The sequence below is a fragment of the Pyrus communis genome, chromosome 10, assembly GCF_041283825.1.
Source record: "Pyrus communis isolate YQ-2024b chromosome 10, ASM4128382v1, whole genome shotgun sequence".
Lineage (NCBI taxonomy): Eukaryota > Viridiplantae > Streptophyta > Magnoliopsida > Rosales > Rosaceae > Pyrus > Pyrus communis.
In genome coordinates this window covers 28035767-28048048 of record NC_142574.1, presented here as the reverse complement: position 1 = coordinate 28048048, position 12282 = coordinate 28035767, and the positions used below count along the sequence as shown (strand labels likewise).

The following is a 12282-nucleotide window of genomic DNA, read 5'->3' as shown; positions in this document are numbered from 1 at the left end:
ATTATTTATATTAAAGAAGTGGGGGAACAAGCTAAGCGTCACAATGAGTCTTAAGGGTTTTCCCACTTTCCTTGACGCAAGGTCGGGGTCATTACGCATAGGACAAATATACACCAAGCCTTTGAAGGATGACGTTCCAGTTCACCATTCCTATTATTTATAGGCTTCTGGTTTCCTCAAAAGTCCGCTCTTTTATCTTCGCAAAATTCACCTGAGTCTCTTACTCACCTTCGCGTTTAGGGCATGATGTCTTTATTTAAGATGAAAAAAATGGGTCAATCGTCTTGTTATTCTCAATCAATTCTTCCCGGCCTCTCAACGGGATTGGAAGCAGTATTCATATCCAGATATTTACCATGATGTTTAGCTTCATAGTTATGTATCTTTCAATTGATCCTCTCTTTTGCTCAATCTTGCAGAAATATTACCTTAATTACCTTTATGAATCCTACATCCATTTCATATCTTTGAAACATATATGACACATTAGTTCACATCGAAGTAATTAACTTGAACCCATACAAAAATTATAGTGATTATATGACAATATTCCCTCAAATACAGAGGACCAATACAATCTTTTACACACTGAACCAACCTCCTATCAAACAAAATTCATACTAAAAAAAAAAAAAAAAATCAACAAAACCAATATAAGTATAAGAAGGGGTGAAAGCAATAAAACTCAAATGAAAATTGACATGCAATTGTTCTACGATTCACCTGATTTCAATAGAAATCGTTTAGGGGTGATCCGAGCCACGCCGTGCCCAGATTTGAAGAAAATTAGTCGGACAAACCGAAGTGAGTCGCGAGAAAAAGAAAGGAGAAAGAAAGAGAGGAAAAGCGAAGGGAACGGAAAGAAGCAGATGACTAAAGGGCATTTTGGTCATTTTATTGTACATATTGAAAAATAAAAATGAAAAGAAACAGTGAAACAGGGAAAAAACAGTCAAATCACTGTTGGTGAAAGTTTTTTTTTTTTGGTCAAAGGATAAATTTTATTAAATTCTAATAGAAACGTTTACATCTTATACAAGAATATTAAAAAGAAATTCAGGACTATAAGCATCCCACAGGAATGAACCATCACGCAAAGTAGCATAGGAAGCCACTGCATGGGCATCGAGGTTGCCACTCCGCTGAACATACATAAACTTCACCTCCCTAATCTGAGGTGTCAAATTCTGAATATAAAAAACGAAGCACTCCAAGTTTGCATCAATTGAGCATTCCCCATTTATCATGTTGATAAGAGATAGAGCATCAGACTCTATCTCTTCCATCTCATAATGCATGTCCCTACACATCACCAAAGCTGCACAAATTGCAGCCGCTTCCACCATAGCTACATCATTGAAAAACTCACCTCCCACCCCACCAGCCATCTGCAAAAGTCTCACAAAATCTCGCGCCACCCACCTATAGCCACCTAACATTGATTTCCCATGTTATGCCTCATCACAGTTAATTTTCAAAGTCCCAAAACTAGGATGTTTCCAATGAACTTATTGCCCAGCAAAAACGGACGTTGAAGGTTTCCCGCAGCGCTCATTCTCCTTTGTCTTTACCGGCTGGGCATCTCTAAACTCTTGAATATGGCTTTGTGATAAATCGATCGCATCCTTTGGAGTTCTATACGTACCTTCAAAAGCCAATGCATTCCGACATTTCCATATTCTCCGAAGGCCGAAAACAACTTCCTGTAGTAGCTCGTCTCTTACCGCTTCATCCTTAAACCATGCTTCAATCTTCTTCCAACTTTCCAGAAAATCCACCCATTTGATGGCATCCACATCAATTTGTAAAGGCCAGCAATACCAAAAGACTTGGCTAAATTCCCACCCAAAGAACAGATGCTCATCCGTTTCCTCAAACGAACCACACAAAACACATGTCGTCTCCACTCGCATTCTACTTCGGGCTAGATTCCCAAACACGGTCAGACACCATACTCCTACTTCCCATTCCCGTACCCTTCCTACCCAATTCCCCATTTGCTTGAAGATCCATAGCCACTCCATAGGCACTTTTGACTGTGTACTCTCCGTTCCTAGAATAATGCCAAATTAGTTAATCATGACGACCATCTAAACTAATTGGTAAGTTTTGCTTCCTCCTCTTCAAAATAGTTAAGTACCAACTCCTTTTTTCACGATCCCGTAGAATGCTTAATTAACTCTCCTACCATCACCGGCATCTCTGCATGCCTAGACCGTATACAGAACGTACATAACTTTGGAATCCAAGGATCACGTACAATCCTGATACTCTACCCATCTCCAACCCTCCATCTTAGCCCTCGCTCCACAATATGGCGTCCCTGAAGTATTCCTTTCCAACCCCATGAAGATATCCTCCCTTGTTTTGCCTCTATAAATGGTCTATCCAGGTAGTATTTTTCCTTGAGAACACGAGACATCAGTGAGGTGGGGTTCATCATTACCCTCCAGCCAATCTTAGCAAGAAACACAAGATTGAAACGTAAGAGATCCCGAAAACCCAAACCACCCACTTTCTTCATTCTCTTCATTTTGTCCTAAGAAATCCAATGCATGCCCATAGTTCGTTTATTTCCACATCACCAGTAATTTGCAATCAGCCTCTTCATATCTTTACACAATTTGACCAGTAGTTTAAAACAAGACATCTCATAGTTTGGTAAGACCGTAGCTACCGCCCTTTATTAAAATCTCTTTCCCCGCCAAAGAAAGGAATTGTTCGGCCCATCCATTAATCCAACCATTTAGCACCTCTCTCACTTCCTCGAATACCGCAGTTTTGGAATGACCAAAGTCCGCAGATAACCCTAGGTACTTCCCAAAGTCATCCCTTCCCCTAATATTTGTACACCCCACAATCTTTTTCCTTCTTTTCTTCGCACAATGAGCATCGAAAAAAGCAAACTCTTCTCCCTGTTTATAACTTGCCCAGAACCGTCCACTCATAACCTCCAACGCTTCACCTTCCGAATCTTTACAAAAAATAATTGCATCATCGGCAAAAAAAAAAAAAAAAGTGTGAAATAGTCAATCCTCCCTCAGACACCCTAATGCTGTGGAGACCACCCATCTCCTCTCTACGTCGCAACAAAGCCTAAAGGCCTTTAGCACAAATTAAAAACAAAAAAGGGGACATAGGATCCCCTTGCCGCAACCCTTATTGCGGTTGTATGAATCATGAGGACGACCCATTAATCAAAATACTATAAGACACCGTAGATATACATTCTTCAATTCTTCGACACAAAAACTTAGAAAACCCCAATGTTCGCATCATGGCAAAGAGAAATGGCCATTCAACACGGTCATTTGCCTTAGCCATATCCAATTTCATTGCCATGAAAGACTTCTCACTGTTACTTTGTTGCTTGAGAGAATGTAATATCTTGTGCACCACTAATATGTTATCCCCTCCCCACCCCCCCACCCCCCCCAAAAAAAAAAAAAACAAAAGCCGATTGATTCATACCAGTGATGTGGGGCATAACCTTTTTCAATCGATTTATTTTATACAATTTTAAAACCGCCAAGTCTTGCTTGTTTGCTTCCTTCAATGGACGATTTAAACTTTACAAAACATCCATATCAATACATAACTATAACATTTTTTTTTCCATTTAAAGGGATCACATGACTCCCAAGCTGCAGTCACACGTTTTCAGATTACTCATTTTTACCACAATACATAACTATAACATATTTTTTTTTTTCCATTTAAAGGGATCGCATGACTCCCAAGCTGCAGTCACACGTTTGCAGATTACTCATTTTTACCACATTTATATTTCCTGCAAGCATTTGTTCAGAAAAAAAAAAAAAATTTCTTGCAAGCAATATTACCATCTTTGGAAATACAGAGTTTCCCAATCTCTCATAATAAAAAGCAATTACTCCACATAATTAAAAACATGTACAATGTAGTTTTTTTTTTTTTTTTGGTTTATGATACCAACCGTCCATTATTTAAGTTAATATGTGTCGATGTCATTGCAGTCAGCAAATTATGTCATATAAACACTATCAATGACATGAGAACGTTTTACACATGAAGCTTTTGATATTTCTAATTTTGTCCTTTCAAACACTCCAATTCCTTGTCCCCCAAAAACCAAAGTACAATCCAATCAAAAGGGCACACAACCTGCTAATCATGTTTTCATATTTATTTTTTAATTTTTATTCACTTCTTTTTATAAAGCAAATTGACTTTTGTGACATCCCACATCGTCCGGGAGAGTGATCCTTATATGTATATTCCTTTCTCTACCTAGCATGAGGCCTTTTGGGAGCTCATTGGCTTCGGGTTCCATGGAACTCCGAAGTTAAGCGAGTAGCGTGTGAGAGCAATCCCATGATGGGTGACCCACCGGGAAGTTCTCGTGTGAGTTCCCAGAAACAAAACCGTGAGGGTGTGCTGGGGGCCCAAAGCGGACAATATCGTGCTACGATGGAGTCGGGCCCGGGAAGTGGTCCCGCTTGGGTCGGGATGTGACAATTTGGTATCAGAGCCTAACCCTGACCGTGGTGTGCCGACGAGGACGTCGGGCCCCTAAGGGGGGTGGATTGTGACATCCCACATCGCTCAGGGGAGTGATCCTTATATGTATATTCTCATCTCTACCTAGCACGAGGCCTTTTGGGTATATTCCCATCTCTACGTAGCACGAGGCCTTTTGGGAGCTCATTGGCTTCGGGTTCCATGAGAACTCCGAAGTTAAGCGAGTAGCGCGTCAGAGTAATCCCATGATGGGTGACCCACTGAGAAGTTCTCGTGTGAGTTCTCAGAAACAAAACCCTGAGGGTGTGCTGGGGGCCCAAAGCAGACAATATCGTGCTACGGTGGAGTCGGGCCCAGGAAGTGGTTTCGCCTGGGTCGGGATGTGACAATTTCGATTCTTGAATAATCTATATCACTTCTGCTTTTATTGTAACAAATGATTTCCTTTTTATGTGGAAAAGGGCCCTATCAATAATTATGATTTTACGTATGGACAATTCCTTAATGTCTTGCTCATTCGCATGGTCTTCTATCACAAAAAAAAAAACAAAAAAAAAAAGATTGGCAATAATGTAATTTCACAATAACAAATTTTGTTGGTTTTTATTAAAACCTCACTTATAAGTGATTTTAGCATATATTTAATATAAAAAAAATAAAAAAATAAAACAAAAAAAACCAATCTTCCCACTCTCACTCCCACATTCTCTCTTCCTCTCATTCATATTTTAAAAACAAAAATAAAAAATATTCACACACATATAGGGTGAAGGCATATGGTAGTTTTTATTATGGTAATACTAGGGAGATTATCAATTTAAATAATATTTTGTAATGATTGAATTACTATTTAAAGATTGATTAACATACTTATTTTTTATTAATGACAAATCACATAATTTACAAATGTGATCTAAAAAATTACTCTACTTAGCATTACTTTTTTCATTTCCACACAACTTCACAACTACCAAAAGCTATCAACCTTCCTTCCTTTAATTCTCTCCCTCCTCCTCCAATGGTTACCTTCACCTTAGTTTTAATTCATTTTTTCAAAGATGATTTATTGAGTAATTTATAATATAAACAGTTCTGATCAAAATTACAAAATTTTATGATTTGACCCTAAATAATTTTGCGTAATAGTTACCACTCATTGAGTAGACAATCAATTTTTTTTTTGGTCAAATGAGTAGACAATCATTGTTCCAAATGCAATTTCCCTCTAACGTCTCTCTCTAACCCTCCATTTTCCCTCGTTTTATTTCCGTTCCCATCTGATTTTATATACCCACTTCTGTGCATGTTCTCTCAGTAGAACTTTCACTCCAAACTGCTTAGAGAGAGAAAAAGCTAGAATCTTTGGCGATTTAGAGAAACCCCGGATGGATCTCTCTTCGTTCTTGACGTCCTTAGGGACTTCCTTCCTCATATTTGTGGTTCTGATGTTTTTGTTTGCATGGCTTTCGAGAAAGCCTGGGAACGCTGTAGTTTACTATCCGAATCGGATCTCGAGACGGTTGGATCCTTGGGAGGGCGGGTCCATGACCCGGAACCCGTTTGCTTGGATCAAAGAGGCTCTGTATTCCACTGAGCAGGAAGTTATTTCCATGTCAGGGGTCGACACTGCTGTGTACTTTGTGTTCTTGAGCACTGGTTTGTTTGTCTCCTTGCCATTTTAATTGTTTGACAGTGGAATTTCACATAAAAAAAACAAAACAAAACAAAAAACTGTTTGATAGTGATACTTTTTCTGGGTTTTGTTCTGTTTGAGAAAAAGTTTGAAATTGCTGCTGCTTTGTGGTGGTTTTTGTTGGATGGACTAATTTAGAAGTTTACTCTCAGATTTCTAACTATTTTACAGCTGCAATTTTGGATAATTGAAGTTTGTTTGATGAATTGGTACAGTTATTTTCTTTTTGGTTAGTGACGGAGCTAAGATTTTATGTGATGAAGGCCCTCACATAAACGTAAAAAAAATAAAAGAAATAGATAGTATTTACAAGAGAGTAGAATACATGCTTGAAATTGTGAACTAAGTAAAATTTTTGAGGCGCTAAATGTTTTTTTCATGATAAAATTAATCTTCCAGTACCAAGTCAAATAGTCAACATGGAAAGTAGTTAATAAAAAGTTAAAGAGGACTAAGAGAAATAAACTTTCCAATATCAAGATAATGAAAATAGAATGGATTTGGAATTTACGAACAAAAAATGAGAAAAAATGGATTGAGAATTTAGAGAACAAAAAATACATAAAATTTTATGAATTTGATAAAAAATTAGAGAGAACATAGAGATTTATAAACTTTGATATTGTTGTGGCTGGAATTTTGAGGACAAAATACATGAAATTTCAAGAAAGAGAGGAGGAAAAACTAGAAGTTTATTATTCTTCAGTTGGACAATGTGAGAATATTTTTTATAAAACTAGATTAGACTTTAGATTTTAATTTTAAGAGTTATTGATTTGTTTATAAAAAAAATATGTTAAATATGGTTTTAAGATGAGTGCGGTTGGAATTGAAAAAAAAACAAAAAAAAAAAAAAAATCTGTTGTTTTAAGATGTTACTTTGCAATTGATATTCTTCTATTTCGCCGACGATTTTGGATATCGTACTTGCTTAGATATGATCAATACGACTGAAGTAGTAAGTTGTATAACAATTTTGGCCAGTTAATAACAGTTTCAATCTGTCTGGAAGAATTTGAAACCTTGGTTACAACTGAATCTTTTGAATTTTAATGGACTTCCTTTTGTTTTGAGAGAGAGAGAGAGAGAGCGAGAGAGTTGCTCTTGAAAGAATGAAAAGATCTTACTTCCTGTGATTATAATGCTTCCATGTTCCGGAATAACAGTATGCAATGCTTGGCCTAAAATGAACAGTATCGAGAGTTTTTCGTTAAAGTTCCCAATTTATAAAGCCAGAAATCTAAAGGTTCTAACTTTCCTATTTGACGTGGCAGTGTTGGGTATATTGGTTTTATCTAGCATTGTTCTGCTACCAATTCTTCTGCCAGTTGCTGCCACCGAAGAAGTGACGAAGTTAACCAATATAACCGTAAGCAATGGCACTTATAGTGACCTTGACAAGTTATCCATGGGACATCTCAAGGTAAGATATAAAACATTTTTCTTGAAATGTCTTGGTTTTTTTTCCTTTTCCCATTGATTTATTGTATTGATTTCTTAGAATTATTCACTCAATTGAATTGTCTTCTGGGTGCTGATTGCATTTATGTATGTCTTTCTGTATGTGCAGGAGAAGAGTCCTAGGTTGTGGGCATTTCTATTTGGTGTCTACTGGGTTTCTTTCGTCACATATTTCTTTCTGTGGAAGGCATGTAAACATGCCTCCGACCTGAGAGCCAGTGCTTTAATGTCTCCTCAAGCGAAGCCTGAACAATTTGCCGTTCTTGTCAGAGACATACCTAACGCCCCCGAAGGTCAAACTATAGGGGAACAGGTCGATTCTTATTTTAAGACCGTCTACCCTGATACATTTTACAGATCGTTGGTTGTCACAGACAACAAAGAGGTATGCTTGTTTTTCATAGGTTTCTCCTCCTTCTGTGCCTTTGTTGACTGTTAGATATATCTGGAATTAATACGGTTGTTTGATGGTGTGTTTCTCAGTTAGTAGTATTTCTCTTCCATTCATATTAACGCTATTCTTATAGGTGAACAAAATTTGGGAAGAGCTAGAAGGGTGTAAGAAAAAGCTTGCGCACGCTGAAGCAGTTTATGCACTATCGAAGAAAACTGGCGACTCAGAAGGAACAAAACCCACTAACAAAACTGGGTTCCTTGGTCTTTGTGGGGAAAAAGTAGACAGTATTGAGTACTACACTGAGAAGATTAATGAATTAACCACGAAACTCGAGGCTGAACAGGAAATCACTCTCAAAGATAAGCAACAAAATGCCGCGCTAGTTTTTTTCACCAGTAGGGTGACTGCAGCTGCTGCAGCTCAGACTCTACATGCCCAACTTGTTGACACATGGACCGTCACAGATGCTCCTGAACCTCGTCAACTACTTTGGCGTAACCTCAAAATCAAGTTTTTTCAAAGACAAGTGCGGCAGTATGTTGTGTATATCATTGTGGCTCTAACCGTATTATTTTTTATGGTTCCGATTGCTTTTATCTCTGCATTCACAACTCTGGACAATCTGAAGAAACTTCTTCCGTTTCTAAAGCCAATTTTGAAGCAAGAGGCGATTAGGACAGTGCTAGAGGCTTATCTACCTCAAATTGCACTCTTACTCTTTCTAGCTTTCTTGCCAAAGTTCCTTCTGTTTTTGTCTAAGGCTGAGGGAATCCCTTCCCAGAGCCATGCAGTAAGGGCTACTTCCGGGAAATACTTCTACTTCATTATCTTCAATGTTTTTCTTGGAGTTACGGTGGGTGGAACCTTATTCAGTACATTGAAGACAATCAAGAACGATCCTAACTGTCTTGTTGACTTACTCGCGACTAGCCTCCCCGCCAATTCAACTTACTTCCTCACCTTTGTGGCCCTGAAGTAAGTAACAGTTTACATCTTCTAGCTCTTGTTTTCCATATCAGTAACCAAAACAAGGTTACAAAATACTTAACCGTTTGTCCACACTATCTAAATTATGCCTTTATTAGTGAACTGGTTTTTGCAATTGCGTGGATGACAGGTTTTTCGTTGGATATGGTCTTGAACTGTCCCGACTAGTTCCTCTGATCATTTTCCATATAAAGAGGAAGTATTTCTGTAAGTCCGAAGATGAGGTGAAAGCAGCTTGGCTTCCTCGTGGTCTTGGATATGGGACTAGAGTACCCAGTGATATGCTCATGATTACAATTGTCCTCTGCTACTCCGTTATTGCTCCGCTGATTCTTCCATTTGGTGTGCTTTACTTTGGCCTTGGATGGCTTGTCCTTCGAAATCAGGTATCCTCAGCCTTTTCCGAGCTTGCAAGTTTCTAGTAAAAAAACTCTACCGAAGGGATAGACAACCTAGCCTGCTTTTTTCCTAAGCAAGCATGTGCTTTCGAAAACTAAAGCTTTTGTTGTTTCATCGAGCAGGCACTCAAAGTTTACATTCCATCGTATGAAAGCTATGGAAGGATGTGGCCGCATATCCAAGTTCGACTCATTGCATCTCTGATACTGTACCAAGTTACCATGTTTGGTTACTTTGGGGTGAAGAAATTCTACTATGCACCATTCTTACTTCCACTTCCTGTCGTGTCATTGCTTTTTAGTTTCATCTGCAGCAAGAAATTCTACCATTTTTTCCAACACACTGCGCTTGAAGTTGCTGCCCACGAACTCAAGGAGATTCCTAACATGGAGCAAGTTTACAGAACTTTCATCCCACCAAGCCTGAGCTCCAAGAAGCTAGACGATGATCTATGCGAAGACGCTGCACCGGACAGAATCGTTGGCCAAATTAGTGAAACTGTGGAGTCTCATGATCTGTTCCCATAACATGTGATTAGGGAGCACAAGCTTGAATGGGTTGGTTGGTTGTAGAACATCTTGTATATATTATTCCTTGCAATGTTTGTGTGCTGAAATATTTTGTGTTTGAGATGAATTAATTTATGTTTAAAATATTGGTATTAGTAGAAATATCGATATGCACATTTGTGGAAATATTGATGGATATATCAATATCGATTTCAATATTAGTTGTTTTATAGTGAAATGGTGAAAATTTAAAATGAAACTTTAGGAAATGTCATACATGGTTTAGACGAAAAATAAAAGTTTATTTGACATTCAACCGATATGTTGGAAATATCGACGAAATATGTTTTCTTTAGCCAAAATTTAAGAGTTTCTCCGATATATAGTGAAGTTTACACTTCACCCCCTTCACATCTCTCTGATTTTTTTGAATATTTACGTGGTATCAAAGAAACTTCAAACACTGCCTATTATTTACCACTTTGCAAATTATGCCCTTTAGCCCCTTTAAAATTTTTAATATCAATGTGGCTCATATTGACACGTGACACCCAGTCATTGTCCACGTGGGTGCTACTTCATCAGTTAAAGGAGATTCTGATAGAAAACTTAACAGATATATGAAAGTGTCCCAGAATTATGACTTTAGATACCAGACTGGGACGAAAAAACTTGATGTATAAAATGTTGAAAACGAAAAAATTTAAGGGTAGTAAACTGAGATTAACCCTAAAAAGTAATTACTCCACATAATACAATGTAGTTTTTTTTTTTGGTACCAAATAATAGTATCTACACTAAGAGGAGGGAGTGGGCTAGCCTGACAATGGGCTAACAATAATATGGTTTAAATTTGCCTTTGGCGAGAATCGAACTTAAAACATCTTATTTACAAGTGAAGATGAATACTACTAGATTGTAGTACTAAATGGCACCAATCGTCCATTATTTAAGTTAAAATGTGTTGATGTCATTGCAGTTAGCAAATTATGTCTATATAAACGTCATCAATGACACGGGAACGTTTTACACATGAAGTTTTTGATATTTCCATTTTTGTCCTTTCAACTAAAACACTCCAATTCCTTGTCCCCAAAAAACAAAAGTACCATCCACATCACTTCAACTTTTTATAAAGCAAATTGTCTTAATTCTTGAATAATCCACATCACTTCAGCTTTTTATAAAGCAAATTGTCTTCAATTCTTGAATAATCCACATCTTGAATAATCCACATCACTTTAGCTTTTTGTAAAGCAAATTGTCTTCGTTTCTTGAATAATCCACATCACTTTTGCTTTTGTTGTAACAAAAAGATTTTCTTTCTATGTGGAAAATGGCTGGATCAATAATTGTGATTTTACGTATGGACAATTCCTTAATGTCCTGCTCATTCGCACAGTCTTCTATCACCCAAAAAAAAAATTTGATGGGCAATAATGTAATTTCACAAAACCAAATTTTGTTAGTTTTTATTGAAGCTTCACCTGCAGGTGATTTTAGCATTTATAATAATAATAATAATAATAATAATAATAATATTATTATTATTATTATTATTATTATAAAGAACTATGTACCCACTCTCATTCCCAATATGTAGTCATATTCTAGTTTTTATTAGGGTAATACTGGAGAGATTATCTATTGAAATAATATTATTAATGATTAAATTATTATTTAAAGATTGATTAATATACTTATTCTTATTAATGACACATCACATAATCTACAAATGTGATTTAAAAAATGGGTAATGCTAGGGAGACTTAAATTGTAGACAAAACTTTGGAAAATAAAAGATATGGAAGTTGATGATTGGTTTATTACTTAAGCGTTGATAAATGTGCTTATTCATATTGGTAACACATTATTTAGTTTACAAATTTTGTCTCCAAATTTTGTCTCCCTAGCATCACCCTTAAAATATTGCTCTACTTAGCATTACTCTTTTCATTTCAACACAACTTCACATCTACCAAAAGCTATCAACCCTCAGTCCTTTATTCTCTCCCTCATCCTCCAATGGTTACTTTCACCTTAGTTTTAATTCATTTTTTCAAAGACGATTTATTGAGTGATTTATAATATAAATAATTCTTATCAAAAGCACACAATTTTATGATTCGAACATAAAGAATTTTGCGTAATAGACTAATAGTTACCACTCATTGAGTAGAAGTAGAAGTTCCTACAATGAGTAGACAATCATTTTTTTTTTGCTTGAGGTCTGCTATCCTGGATTTCATGTCTCGTTTGTGTCTCTTGTTTAATTTTTTGACACGTGTCTCTTACTTTACACCCACATCTAACACTATTAAGTTTTAATAAAACTA

At 36.8% G+C, this 12282-nt stretch overlaps 1 protein-coding gene across 1 annotated transcript; it reads left to right on the top strand.

Moving 5' to 3' along the window:
- The first annotated feature begins 5756 nt into the window (after positions 1-5756).
- LOC137730094 (CSC1-like protein ERD4) lies at positions 5757-10162 on the top strand. The gene is made up of 6 exons (XM_068469157.2): positions 5757-6156; positions 7468-7616; positions 7764-8039; positions 8182-9026; positions 9169-9424; positions 9560-10162. Exons 1-6 carry the CDS (start codon positions 5886-5888, stop codon positions 9962-9964), a joined length of 2202 nt encoding a protein of 733 aa, XP_068325258.2. The 5' UTR covers positions 5757-5885; the 3' UTR covers positions 9965-10162.
- The last annotated feature ends 2120 nt before the right edge of the window (positions 10163-12282 follow it).